Source organism: Rissa tridactyla, chromosome 1, assembly GCF_028500815.1.
Source record: "Rissa tridactyla isolate bRisTri1 chromosome 1, bRisTri1.patW.cur.20221130, whole genome shotgun sequence".
Classification (NCBI taxonomy): domain Eukaryota; kingdom Metazoa; phylum Chordata; class Aves; order Charadriiformes; family Laridae; genus Rissa; species Rissa tridactyla.
The window spans coordinates 20,424,256-20,439,362 of record NC_071466.1 but is presented as its reverse complement, the minus strand read 5'-3'; the positions used below and the strand labels follow the sequence as shown (position 1 = coordinate 20,439,362).

General features: G+C 40.2%; 1 protein-coding gene across 3 annotated transcripts in view; it reads right to left on the bottom strand.

The window, feature by feature from the left end:
* Positions 1–12,623, bottom strand: part of CUL5 (cullin 5) — a 33,794-nt gene extending 21,171 nt beyond the window's left edge. The window contains exons 1-4 of one of the 3 annotated variants that reach the window (XR_008465506.1): positions 12,264–12,623; positions 5,403–5,512; positions 2,946–3,045; positions 1,411–1,587 (exon numbers count right to left, since the gene is read on the bottom strand). Coding sequence is in view for 2 of the 3 variants with exons in the window: in XM_054195690.1 (XP_054051665.1) it covers positions 1,411–1,587; positions 2,946–3,045; positions 5,403–5,512; positions 12,264–12,287 (411 nt within the window). In the remaining variant the exon portion in view is untranslated. The remainder of the gene's footprint in view (positions 1–1,410; positions 1,588–2,945; positions 3,046–5,402; positions 5,513–12,263) is intronic. The other 2 variants (XM_054195690.1, XM_054195694.1) reach the window with 2 other exon arrangements.
* Positions 12,624–15,107: the final 2,484 nt, after the last annotated feature.

The following is a 15,107-nucleotide window of genomic DNA, read 5'->3' as shown; positions in this document are numbered from 1 at the left end:
TATCATTGTGGGTGACTATATGAAGAACTTCTCAAGCATGGGAGAAGTTTTCACAAGGTGCTTTTTAGAAAACTAGAGAATGATGCCAGAAAGAGGAAGCGACCTAGGGCAGTGAATATGAAGTAATAAGATAGGTTGGAGACTCTGGGCTTTGATGTCCCAGTCATGAGATGGTCCTAACTGGACTGCCTATAAGAGGTAAGGCACATCTCCATCAACTTCAGTCCTGAACAAAACATGAATTGTTAAGATACCAGTTCTCCTCACTACTTTCTCTACTCCACCTTGTTTATTCTTTCATTTCTTAGTTCTTCTGCCTTCTGCACACAGCAGAGTTAACAGCTCGGATCTTTGAGAGCCTAATAAGATCACATGCTTTCTCCAACAAACAATGAAAATCAAAAAGGTAACTTGAGGTGGTGATTCCGCTTTGCTGCTGTCCTCTCTTCCTTTTCTCCAAGAGGATCAGATGTCAAAATAGGAGGGTGAAGAAAAAAAACCCCTGCCCAAAGTAATGCATTTGAACTATTTTATTCTTCCCATCCTGGAGACAGGGGACAGTTAAAATTATCTTCGGTACCAAATGAATGATTGCTAAAGAAATTTCGTTTCCCTATAGATACTTTCTGCAATGAAAAGGGATAATGAATGACATTAAAATAAAGGACTTAACACTTTACAACTGATATGCTCCTTTTTTCTTAGAATAAAAGACTAAAGCAATTTCAAGGACCATTATTCATGGGACTCGGAACACTGAGCACTCCATACTCAAAACCCTAGACTTTTTTCATGTGTTTGATATGAAATAGTAAAAAGATTCACTTTTTTCAGTATTCAGTAAAAAAAAAATATTCACAAGATTCTCCATGTCCAACCTTTTCATTGATATGACTGACAGTTTGGAGGAAAAAGGAGAAATTAAGAGATCAATGGCCACATTTAACTTAAGATGACGGTATTCAGTTGGTCATTTATAAAATGCAGAGATGTAACCCAGTTAAGATCTTGGTCTAGGCAAATAAACTAGGAGTAGAAAAACTACTCACTCGCATGTAAGAGTACACCTGCTACTTAAGTATAGAAACAGCAGGTGAATTTACCACTGCCTCCTGCCCCAGCATTCAAGTCTAATTAAAAACAAATAAACAAGAAAAGCAACCCAGACAAACCCAAAGCCCAAGAAAGAAGTGCTTTAATCACCTGAACAAAACTGTTAATAGCCAAAGCAAAACTATTGTGGAGAGAAAAAAAAAAGCAGTTACAGGGTTGTTCTGACCCTCACACTGAAGCAAAGTGATACGTCATATTACGATCAGTGCAATTTAATCATCCAGCTACAGAATCCCTTCTGTACTATTGCTGTAGGCAGAACAGTGTGCAACAAAACTCTTAATACCTATCACTTACCTTTCGAACAATACTGTCTTCTACATTAGACTTCTTGTTGCTGCCCTGCTTGCCCATTAAAGTAATCTCTAATTGACAAAATGGCTTGGGCAAAATATCACACTGTGTGAAGAACTTGCGCCACTCCACTATATATGCTTTTAGTAAAGCTGTATCATCTTGATGACTCAGCACTCTCTGGAGGAGGGGGGGGAGAAGAGGAGGTAATTTATAAACAAATTTCTGCACAAAATACAGATTGGCTTTGCTTATACTGAAAATAACTCCCCATATAAAATTCAAATCTACAGATATATCAGAATAAGAAACTCTACGTACTTAAGTGCCATTTAGTTTAGGGAAATATTTATCAACCCATGGTAGATGGACCATTTCTAAAGGGTAAAGAAAGGTAACAGAAAACAGTAAGTTTAGATTTTCCAGATGAATAATTTTTTTTTCTTTTAAGCCATCTGCAAGTCAAAAAGACTAAAACCTTTGGTCTAAAGGCATGTACTGGTACAACCAAATCTAAAAAACAAAACAAAAACATTCTAAGGACTACTTTATATTCTGTACACTGAAAAGTTTAATTCAATGGCATCTACTAACCTTTCATTAGACCCAGGCAGCTCGTTAACACGTATATTTTATTAAAGCCTGGAAACTACAACTACATGGTACAATGGCTATCATAATGCCTAAAAAGATGCCCCTCAAACAACAGCCAACACGCACCATATTAAAGGCCTCTGTTCAGAATAACATTTATGCACATAAGCAACAAGCTGATGGAACTTAAAAATCAAGATTTATATGACTCATTATACAATGGCCTCTATAAGAAACTATTTTCCTTTAAGCACAGCCTTCATGATGTAAATCTCTTCCTTCAAGAAAGATTTTATAGGCTTTATTTCTCTCTTTTCCAAACCTTTGACATGGGATTTTCAATTTTTTTTTTTAATTTCACAACAACCTCCTCTTTTAAATCCCTGCTTGGAGAAAACATCTTTTGCTGTACATTTTACAAACACAAAAATTTCCTTTGAATCTACTGACCAATCATTTGGGGGGAAGCCCATAAAACTGGACAGCTAAGCTTTCTGAGTTGATAGCATGGATATTTCTAGTACACCATACATATGGCTTATTTTAAAGCCATCCATGAACATGTCAGCACAGCACTGAAGCTAGACAAACAAAATTTTTTTTCTCAGAGTAATTTCTTATAGAAAATTTTGCCTCGAGAAGTTTTAAAGTGGAAGAAGATTCCATAAGTACCGATGGATAAACAAAAATAATGCTGGGCTGGTTTTTTTTTTTTATTTAACAGAAACCCCAGTTTCAAGGACTCTGAGGAAACAATGAGCCAAGGCAAATGCTCAAGGCTAAGTCTTCTTTTTGTCAATAGAGGTTTGTAGGGTAATTATCATCTCTAAAACACTGCAGAATTTCAAACAAAAAAGCAATGCATTTAGATCCAATGAAAGTCAGAACTATTTGGTTATTTTTCTAACAATATGAATAGAAGTTATGAAACATTAAAGACTTACTGCTTGTGCCTGTTTAATAAAATCGAGGATGTCTTCCTTCAGAGCCTGATGGATTTTTGCTGGACCTTTGTCATCCCACAAGCAAACTGCATGTACATCTCTAGAAAACAATTTATCCATCTTTTAGTAACAGCTACTCAAAGTTTAATGCTGTAATGCATGAGGCTTAAAGAGTCATAATTTAAGTATGTCTAAGAAATTAATACATTTTTCATCTATCATTGTCAACCAACACACAGTCAGATCCCAGCGACACATGCAAGAAAACACGTTTGGAAGGGAGACGTATGCTATAAGAAAGTCTTGGACACAAGTAACAGCAACCTATCTAGTAAAAGGCTACGGTCAAGAAGAAAATGTAAAAATTGCATTAAGGACAATTTTTAAAGCTTTTTCTTTGACAAAGACAGAAATCGCTTGCCAGTAGAAGCATTACTACTGAGCTCGTATTATTCTAAAAGACTCTCATTAACATGCAGCCTTCACTCACAGTTTCACAATCCAAGCACTACAACATCCTCGTGCTACAAAGGAAATGGACCCTTCTTTGTGAGAAATTTGAGCTCAGGGGCATCAGGTAATTTAAAAGATGTTTTAATTAATTTAATAAAATCACTTAAATGTTTCCTGACAGCGGTAGCATTTTAAAGTGAAACCGTACTGTAGAAAAGCTACCAAACAGCATTGCAAAGCAAAATTCTATTAATGACTTCTAATCAACATTCAAATAAATTCTTATTTTTCCTAGCTGACAGCCCAGCAAGTTTAACTTAATTCCTACTTTCTTTTCGTACTAAAGACTAAATAAAGCAAGTTACACTACTAACCATACATCATATATAACGTGGCCTAGCATGCCCTTTTTTGACTCATTACCTTCCTCTGGTGGTTCTTCCTCCTTTCAATAACAAGGCCACATCTTTGCAGGAAAGTAACTATATAATCTAAAGGTATGACCTTATTCCTATTAAATCTGTACTGTTATTTCAGTACAAAAGCATCTTTTTTAGTTTAACTGAAAAGACAAAACTTAACAAGGTAAAAAATTCCTTTGACACAGGTCAAACATACTGACCCAGGATTTACAGAGGTTTACCTAACTTGTAAGACTTATACAACTTTCACATGCACAAAAGGTGTTACTCTATTTAGTATGCCACTGTTTCCTGACAGCGGTGAAAAAAGCAATACTGGAGGATAATTATACTCAAAGGGCAGGTAGAAGACACGTACAGATTTTGAATTTTTATTAAAAATCTTAACAAAGAGCACTGTCCAAAGATAAGAACCTAGGAGACTGGGATCCTTTCCCTCGATATCCTTAATTTAGCCATAAAGTTACTTAAGTTCTGTTCAATAACTCACCTACAAGAAAAATAATAAATGGAAAATTTCAATACCAATGCAGAATTATTGAACTACTTATTAAAAATGAAAGCAACGACTCAGAACTGAATTTGTACCTTAATTATGCTGTGTTTCTGGCAACTATGAGAGCTGAGACATCATAAGATATTAAAACTCATTACATGACAAGTTACCTTCCCTTTTGGTTGGCATAAAAGTGTGATAGGTGCAGTAAGACGAGTGTAAAAAGAATCACTGCACCGTCCTCATGAAAAACAGCAATAAAGATACAGACTGCAACAAGACTGCATTTAAATAAAGAACACTTTTGTGACAGATTTTAAAAAGTAGGAGAGTCTGCAGATTTAAGATACAACTGTATTTGAGGGAAAGTAACTATGTTGAGACAAAGATTATTTTAGATATACTTTTGATATATATGTTGTAACTCACTGCCATACTATGTTGGCAAAGGTCACATGATGTATTTTAAGAAAAAAAAAATCACCACCTAACAGGAAACAAACTCCGGCTTTTTGGAAGGAGGAGCAAGGCAGGGTTTTTACAAAGTACCATAATGCAAACATTGTCTGAAAAATATTTTTTTATACATATATTTTTTTTAATATATTTTTTAATATATATAAAAAAAAACCTCTTAGGGTATAAAACTATTCAAATTATACCAGTTAAACTGCATTACCCTGTTACTTCAGTAGCATTCTTAAGTTATTTTAGAAGAAAGCCATTCAAATCAGAATAAACTGCCTTTAAATGAATTTACTGCCAAAGCAGTACACAACATTTTCTCTCCAAATTTAACAAAACGTTTGTGGGCAGGTACGAAACTTGTTTACTATGATCAGCTGAAGTCAAAAGCTCTGCTGTTCTTTCTCCATGCTATTTGCAAAGATCTGAAACTCAGCAAAACTCTCCTTTTGCACATTTACAGCAACGTAGGCACACTTACCCCTTAATAAAACTTAAACTAGTACTTTTGTTCTGTGTGTTCACACGTAGTCTGGGTCATATGTGACTTCCGTATCAGATGGAGTACTATAACTGTATTCCCATTATGCAAAGAATATTAGTTACTAACAAATTACTTACGAAAACAGATCAAACCATTGCTGTTTTGTGACTGACTCCTGACGAAGAAGCTTCAGAACGATAGGGCGCATGAAATCCCATTTGTCTTCAAACTGAAGTGAACCTTTATTCTAAAAGGAACAAAAAAATTATTATTAATAAAAGAGTTTCTTATTTAAAATTGTCTTTAAGGTTGCACTTTCAATGGTTAATGTAAAAATATCTTCTCAGAGGTGTCTCATAAGCTAGCATTTGAGCTATGACACCATAGCTGAACACCTTTCACCGTATTATTTGTGAAAGCGACAGAGCTATTATTTGTTTCTTAGAGAAGCAGACTGCCAACTTCTTCCCTTATTCACTGCATTCACTACGATGCAACAAGTTCTATCAAGTGTTCTTCACATCTTAGTGAAGTTATACAGACACATGTAACTCACTCAGCTTCACCACCACAGCCAAGAAACATGCAAAGAAAGTCATGAGGCAGAGCTGCAAACCCATCTTGAATAAATTACCATGACCAAAACGGCAGCCAGGAATCAGGAACAGTACCTGCAGATGCTGCCACGTACCTTTTTTTCTGCACTATGCATTTGGCACGAGCAGCAAAGAGGGAGGAAGGAAGCAGAGTAACGTAGGAGCTGTTGGATCACAGGCTCCCTTCCTGTGGGTTAACTGGCCACTGGCAGTATGATGGACAAGACAACAGTGGGTGCAGATAAAAATTATTTACGCCGTGCTGAAAAATCTAATCCAACACAAATTTTTTCAAACTTACAATACAAATTAAGAAGAAAGCTAAAGAAATTAAGTACTCCCATACCATTCTGATTATGCTGAAAAATCTCATTGTAGTATACAGGCTAAGCTTCCATTATTAAAAAACAAAACAACCACCAAACTTTAACAATACGCATATGCTGTGATCCTATTTGCTTACAGCTCCACATTTTAAAAAGAAAAGCCTGCAATTAGAAAAAAAATGTTGATTGAGAGTTCTGTGGCAGAGAGACTACTAGTTGAGTTATCTGCAATGTTATTAAGTTCCAATGCACTGTTTACTTCTGAACAGATCATTGTCTTGGCTAGTAATACTACATTTCACACAATTCACCTCAAATACAGCAAATAATACAGTCTAACTACTTAAAATTCTGACAAATGCATTGTTCTGCCACTAACATCTCTTCAGATAAACAAGCACAAGCAGCATGCCACCTTCTCTCAACCACATCCTGATTAATTTCTACATGGAAATTTACAATTAAATCTGTTATTTAATATTCAGAATAAGCACAGTTTGGAAACTGTATCCGCTGCTGCTCTTAAGCACAAAGATGTCTCATCTTCAAGTCATGAAGATGCAACAGGCATCACAGTAACTATTTTTACAGCAACAGCACCTGGTGGCCCCACAGCATTATCAAACCATTGTGGTAGGTACTGAACATGGGTTTCACAGAAGCAGCCCCCATTTGACAAAGTTTATAAATCTTTCAACATTAAAAAAAAAAAATGAAAAAAGAAATTGTTTTCCAATTCAGAGAGACAGTTTTGCCTGTTCTCTTCCACTGTAAAAAAAAAAAATAAAAATTTGAATGCATCATCTCTGAAAATCATCAAATACACGCTTCCCCCACATAGAGCTAACTTTACAATTGTTCCCTGAACTTTGATGAGCCGCTCTAATCTGCCCTAGTCCTGTGACAATGATTAGTTTCTACTTGCAGATATTTCTGTTCCCAGTTCCCTCTTTGCAGGATAATGAACTTGAAAGACCAGCTACTGAACAGTTAGAAGGTCCAGAAAAGGCATTATAAAATAAGTAAAACAAACTTCCTCAAAAGTTTTCCTCTGGAGTGAAACCTCAGGGTAGATTCCGTAAGTTTTCTAGAAGAGGTAAAAAGCCTGTTTTGCAATTTTGGAGAAGTGCAGCTCAGCTCTTCACTGAAAACAGCTGAAGATAAAAATCGAATGCTTTATCTTTTGTGAATAAGACTAGTTTTGCTGTAAAATGTGTGGGGGGGGTGACAACTGCAAACACTAGTGTTTATACCATTTAGATTGTGATTACCTAGTTCATGCTAAAAAGCACACATAAAACTCCATTTCAGTTGTAAAAAAATGCATGCCCACTTGTAATGAACACATACCTACTTAAAAAGAATTCCCCAAATAACACTTGGCAGAAAATGCCATTAGGGAAGTTTAGAACTGTTTCCTATACACAGGAGTAAAAATTCACACTTCCTCCCCTATTCCTAAATTAGGCAGAAAAGGAAATAAAGTCAATGGATTAAAAATCCCACTCAACTAAACTATTCTCTAAATTCAATAAACAATTTGACATCTTCCAGATAGATTCAGGCTTCCATGACCTTATGCTTTTGTACCGAAATTACAAGAAGAAAAGATGCATAATAGCACCTACTGTGGGTCACTCACATTAATTAATTCTACTCCTATCAATGCATGAGAAAACCGAATTGTATAATAGAAGAGGAGATTAAACAGTGCTAATTCTTAGTTGTTACCAAAGTCACACATACACTAGTGACCCAGACAACACGAGGAACCTGTTTCTCACTTTGTTGAGCCACCCACCACCCTATGCAATTTCTGAGCAGTATTTCCTGGGTAACTTTTCTTTCTTAGCTTGTTGCCTCAAACCACAATTCCCAAAGGAAGGTAAGCAGGAAGGTAAGTGACACCTTTGACGAAATAAAATTACTCCACTTATCAAATCTTCTCTGAAAACATGGATTACAAGTGATAGCCATACCTTGGCTAAGTAACCCTTCTAGGAGTTTAAAATTTAATGCTTTGAAAAATAACTCCACTTATGAAATATTTTATGTTTCAAAAGTCACTTCACTAAATTTGTTCACAGAGATTTAAAGTTCCATTTTAACACTAAACTTGACTTGAAATATATACTACTTCACACACTATATTGAAATATATACTACAACTTTACTCTTCAAACTTTTTCCTGTTCTTCACTTCTATGCCTAAGCACCTAAACACAATATTTTAGGATAGCAGGTAAAAAAAACTGTTGGTGGATATTATGTAGAATTAGTACAATGATGCAAGTGGAATTGTTCCACTAACCAGTTTTCCTGATTTGGGTATTATCACATAACACAAAATTCCTCTCCTTAACTGTGAGCAAGTTTAAGAGAAGGACAGCAGAAGCAAGCACAGAATATGGTGTAAGAGCCTAATTAAATGTGGAATATTACAAGGCAAGGCAATATAACAAGACCTCCACACTACTGTCCCTCTGAACCTTGAAATGTCTATTTGGGCATTTGGCTCTCTCTACTGTGTACTCTACATATTTCAGGCCACGTACAAATTCAGCCGTGATGCTCTAAAAAGTACTGTGAAACAGCAACATCTCTACATCTTATTGATCATCTTATCTACATATTTATCAGGGAGTGTAACGATAGGATGAGGGGTAATGGCCTCAAACTGGAAGAGAGTAGATTTAGATTAGATATTAGGAAGAAATTATTTACTGTGAGGGTGGTGAGGCACTGTAACAGGTTGCCCAGAGAAGCTGTGGATGTCCCATCCCTGGAGGTGTTCAAGGCCAGGCTGGATGGGGCTTTGAGCAGCCTGGTCTAGTGGGAAGTGTCCCTGCCCAGGGCAGGGGGTTGGAACTAGATTATCTTTAAGGTCCCTTCCAACCCGAACCATTTTATGGTTCTATAGGAGTAGCATGTTCACCTTTAGTACTTCACCATTTTCAGACACTATATATATAATATATATATTTTTATTTTATTTTATATTAAGGCTAGCTCACAGAGGGGTGAAGTAGGAAATATGAGGTCCTAGGCTGAAATAAGCATGGAAGTTCACTGTCTGATTAATCTCTGCTTCCAGCAGCTCCAAAAAAAAAAAAAAAAAAAAAAAAAAAAAAAAAAAAATCAGTGAAATGACTGTAGTGAAATTACTATACAAAGCAGAAAAGTAGCCACGGGAAAAGCTTTGCTATGTAAATAACTAGTGTGCAACACTCCCATGCTTCTTAAGGCTATCTGAATTGTAAGTAGCCAGGAATAAACAGGCAAACTTAAAATACAGATATGGAAATATGTACTTTGAATTGAAGAATTAAAAAACTTCAGATACGTTTCCAGTTGTCAGCGAGAGAGGCGTGAAATTAAAAAAAAAAAGTCAAAACCAATGCAAAGGTAAATAATAGTTCTCACATCACTTGAGTGAATTGGTTCAGACTCTCTCGTCGCTACACACCCCCTGAAATGAAGTATCACACTTTAAAAGTGCCAGAGTCAAATGTACATCAACAGAAAAAAACTCTAAGGGACTCACCTACTACTGGCTCAGTCACCTACAGGAAAGCCATGGCCTCACCGTGGAAGAGCAGTTCAGCTACAGGTAAGGTACGCATTAGCTTACCACCTAACGGATAGTTCTATTAAGTACTTCGGTATTTTCATCACATTAGTTTGTTGTATCTCACCAGGATTCAATGTATGACTGGTCATTCTAATTTTGCATTTAAAGAAGGCTCTTTGAGAATATGCTTCTCACTAAAAAAATAATTTACAACTAGGAAAATTACGCACTAGCAGAGTTTAAACGATGCCCTTTAAAATTACAACAGCCAGTCAGATTTGGATTCAGCTACCATCTGTTACTAGAGTAAGAAAAGAGTATTTCACTTCATTTTCTCAACTATGTAGAAAATTGAACAAGGATGTGGGAAAACCAGAGAAAAGTCTTAACTCCTGTTTGTCCTAGCAAAACCAAGACCTGTCTAAACCCAGCTTAGATTTGATCATCTATTTGGAAAAGACGTGAAAAAACCTTACAGATTTTAACACCTCCCTTCTTACCCAGGGATTGCTTTTTTCCCCCCTAAACATTAAAGCAGAAGTACAAACAGCATGAGCCACTGCCAATCAACACTAACCTGGCATCAACAGTTTGTTTCTCTGAGAGCACTCTGGTGAGCAGAACTGCAGAACAAAAGTCCTTATCTAGTTCCAATTCTTGCATTGGTTTATTGTGTCATTATAAACAAAGTCAAATCACTGTATAATCTTCCCATTTGTAATGCAGGACTCATACTTTATTGTCTTTAGAGAACTCACTAATTAGTAAGTTACAGTGCTTAAAAAATCACTCCAAGTCGCCAGAAAGGCCTTTTTTAGAATAGGTATCTCTGTGGCATTTTTTTCTAAAACACACTGTGCATAGATATCTTGCTGTCAATATGAAATATTAACAATTTCAAGGCCAGTTGTAAAAACATGACTAGCCAACACAAAGGCTTCAGTTCAGCAAGAGTCATCTCGCAGAATCAAGGCCTTTGACTCTATTTTCATTTACTGTACACCTATCATTCTTTCAAAATAGCTGAAGTGGAGTGCTGACAAATCTCATAGGCCTATGTTTCTTCTGTCGGGCTATACAACTACATGTCTCATTAAAGTACACATCGGTCTTTCCAGAGATCCTTAAACATACACCAAAGAGATGGACTAAAACTAGTAGATAAACTGTCTGAGCCCTACTCTAAAACCACACTCTTCCACAAAAAGCACATTTCTTCTTATGGGACATTATTTTTTTCACCAGTGTTCTTGGATTCTTCAATTTTAGATTTTTATTTAAGTCTTATCTGTTTGAAAATCTAACTACCCACTTTGGCATAAAAAATACAGAGAAATGAATTAAAATTAATTTCAATTACATTTCAACTTCAAGAAAGTTTTATTTAAAAATAAGTATCTTTTTAATACTAAGACTTTTTTTTGGATACCAGGAAGAAACAAGGCTATCAATTATTTCTCATTTCTTCACACCGAGTGTCTCAGTAATACAACCAGCAGTTTCAAGCCAAATCTATACATCCAAAATAGGTCACATTGCTAAAACGTAAGCAGCACTTTGTCAGAACCATGTCCATCTATAATACATAGTGCTAACTAAACACACGTATACGTCTATATTTATATGTATTTTAAATTGCTAACTGATAAAGTCAGGCAGACAGCCTTCCCAGGGCCTTTCACCCTAACTACACTGGTGTTCTAGAAACACTTACTGGAGGCATTAGTAACAGTTGTTTAAAGCAGGCCCGTCTTCCATGTGCTGGCATGGCCTCAAAGGCCACATACAGTCTTCTCCACACACACACACGCTGCAAATACCCGGACGGGCAGTCCTGAGCTCAAATACTGAGCTGTCACACCGACCACTTCTGTTCAAACCTGCAGCAGCGTGGGGTGACTGACATCTGTCATCCGACGCCGGGAAAGTGCTTGAAAAGATCTGACTACAAAAACAAAGCTGCTTAACGTAAGCGAAAGGCCTCCAGGAGTATTTCCTTTGCAGAAAAACTGTAGGTAACGAAAAAGCTGGAATACAGTGGCAACCCAAATAACGACACCTGCCCACAGCGACGGCATTTTTCAACTCTTTGTTTAACTTAAAACTCATTTTCCACACACCTAGGTCTTCTTAAATAAACAAAGGGACGACACCGTGCCCTGTCTCACAGCACGGCGCAGGGCTGTTTCCCAACGAAGCGTGTTTGAGACAGGAGAGCCGGGGGGGTGGGGAGGAGGCCGGGGGGTGCTGGTAGCCCAGAGGCAACCGGCCGGGCCGGGCCGGGCCAGGCCGAGGCCGCTGGTCCCGCACCGGCCGTTCACCTGAGGGAGGGCCGCCGGCCCGCCCCCGGCGCTACGGGGACCGGCGCCCGCGGCCTGTCCCCCGCAGCCGCCCGGCCCGGCCGCCCCAGCCACCCGCAGGCCCAGCCGGCGGCGGGGCAGCCCCGGCCGCCCGGCCCCCGCCGCCCCTCTCCTCAGGCAGGGCCCGGCCAGGGCCCGCTCTCACCTTTAAGAGATTAGACGTCGCCATGATCCCCCCCGCAGGGCCTCCCCGGCCAGCGGCGGCAACGGCTCCTCTCCCCGAGCTCGGCTCGGCTCCCCCGGGCCGCTGCCGCTTTACATGGCCCCGGGCCGCCCGCCCGCCCGGCCGGACCCGCGGCGGCGGCAGTAGCAGCGTCCGCAGTGCTGGGCTCCCCTGCTTGGAGGCGAGGCCGGCGCCACAGGCTCAGGACGCTCCGCCGCGCGACCGGCTGGGTCCTCGGCAGGCAGCCGCCCCTCAGAGCCTCATGGCGGCGTCCGCCCAGGCGGCGCTCGGCAGCAGCCCCGGCTCCATGGAAGGGGCCGGCCCACATGATGCGGCGCGGAGGAGCCGGCCCCGCCGCCAAGCGCGGCCGCGGGGGCTGCCGGCTCCGCCTGCAGCGCCCCCTACCGGCCCGCCGCCGCCACGGCCCGCCGCGCGCCCCCGCCCGCCGCCGCGCTCGCCCCCGCTGCCGCCCGGCAGCCATGACCCTCACGGCCCCGCCGGGACGGGAAGCCTTTTCGGCGGGGGGTGGCCGCCGGGCGGGTCCCGGGAAGCCAGCGGGAAGCGGCTGGGCACGGCTGCTCGTTCCGCGACCCTGCCGCCATCCCCGCCTCAGCGACACCCCCCGTCCAAACCCCCTCCCCGCGCCCTGTCCTCATGGGGCAAACCCCCGTGAAGGTGAGCCGCCTGAACGGGACCAAACTCAGCGTGGCTGAGTGCCGTGGTTTACAAGCAGGGAAATAATTCTGTTTCTTCAGCCTAGAGAAGAGAAGGCTCCGGGAAGACCTTATAGCCCCCTCCAGTACCTAAAGGGGCTACGGGAAAGATGGGGAGGGACTCTTTATCAGGGAGTGGAGCGATAGTGTTACCACAGACAGGCTTCTGCTTTCTTTGTAACCATATGCTAACGAAAACGTTTGTTTCCTACTAACCTTCTTACTGTGTGAGAAAATAGTCACTGAGCTGATGTTACAGATAGTGATAATGAGACAGACGTAAGTAGCTAATCACCAAGGATGGTATAACGAGTAGTTAATCACTTCAAGGTTCTTTTATGCATCAAGTATATACTCCTATACCAATTAGGACAGAGCCATGGCTACTTCAAGGAACATCCTTATCATCCTCAAGAAGTTGGCAAACTTACAGTAAACTTTTACTGTCCTGAGATGACTCAATACCTTAAAAGGATAACATGAGGAAGGGTCTCCTTACCCTAATGACCACCGAGACACTCACGCTCATGCAGAAGTGTTTTGCCAATGCAGCAAAATTTGATACGCATGTGCAAAAAGACTATTCCGTCATCCTAATGAATATGTAAGTCTAGGTGGAGTTATGTATTAGGTAGGCGGAATTATGAGAATATTTTGTGTATAAATAATGTGTGAATATCCCCGGTAAGGGGTGCTAGATTTGTGGGTTTTCCCCCTAGTACCCGATGTTGAATAAAGCAATATCTCCTCTCTAAACTGCTTTTGGTTTCAAGAGCTTTTATTTCAAGTAACAATAGGACAAGGGGTAACGGTTTTAAACTGAAAGAGGGGAGACTCAGGTTAGATATTTGGAAGAAATTCTTTACTGTGAGGGTGGTGAGGCACTGGAACAGGTTGCCCAGAGAAGCTGTGGGTGCTCCATCCCTGGAAGTGTTCAAGGCCAGGCTGGATGGGGCTTTGAGCAGCCTGGTCTAGTGGGAGGTGTCCCTGCCCAGGGCAGGGGGTTGGAACTAGGTGATTACTTTAAGGTCCCTTCCAACCCGAACCATTCTATGATTCTATGATTTTTACTTGTGGGAGGTTGCCTCCACCCAGGCTCACGGGCCTTTAAGGCCATGGGTGAGGCCACATTTAGGGCAGGCACCATCACATGGTTACTGGCATAATCCCACCCTCTGCGAAGCCAAGTCGCTTCCTTGCACCCAGATCTCCAGCTAAGCCGTCAGTCTCTTGCCAGTTTTCACAAGTTCTCTATTTAGTAAGAAATGTTTGGGTTTAGGTGCCTTTCAAGAGGCATTTGGGAACATTCAGCCTTTATTTATAGAAAACAGAATTTCACTTTTCTACTAAAACATCGAGCCTTCATCTAAAATTTGTCTTGAAGAAAATGTCAATGAGCTTTCCTCACAGGTTAGGAAACAGGAGCGCTGATGCCACCAGTTCATGCTGGCACTGCCTGTGGCTGGGGACGGCTGGGCTCCCCTCGTCCTTCCTGGGCTGTGGGGTGAGGGACGTGGTTTGAAGATAAACTTGTGTTCTAGAGCATTGGGACCCTGAAGTGTTAGAAAAGCTGTAATAAAATACTCAACAAATCTGTACACTGTGGAAGTTTTGATAATGTTGACTAAATATGGCCTGCAGCTTTATTAACTTAATAAATTAAGATAGCCATATTAAGGTCTTCTCTTAATTGAAAAGTAAAAATAGGTGCTGAGTAATTTCCTATTTTGACAGTTTCCAGCTTCTAAATGCTTCAATTGGCCTTTAATTTTTTTCTTTGCTGTTATTATATATTGTGTATTTTATACTACAAATATTTAAGTATACAGTATTCATTGCGCATATAATTCGTGCAGTTATACAGTTGTATGTATAGTATATAATTATGTAGTATACATCAAATTGTATTCTGTACTGTCCATTGCATATGTATTCTACAAAAGTGCTGAAGTTACGAGGCCTCCAACAGGGTCAGTAAAATGTGTGCGTTGTGTATTTGTGCATCAGCCACTCCACGCCAAAGTCTGCATATTATTTTACAGGTATGTAAGTACCAGAGAGGTTGAGATACGGCCAAATATTCTATAGACTGTGATATGGAGGCAGTCATTTC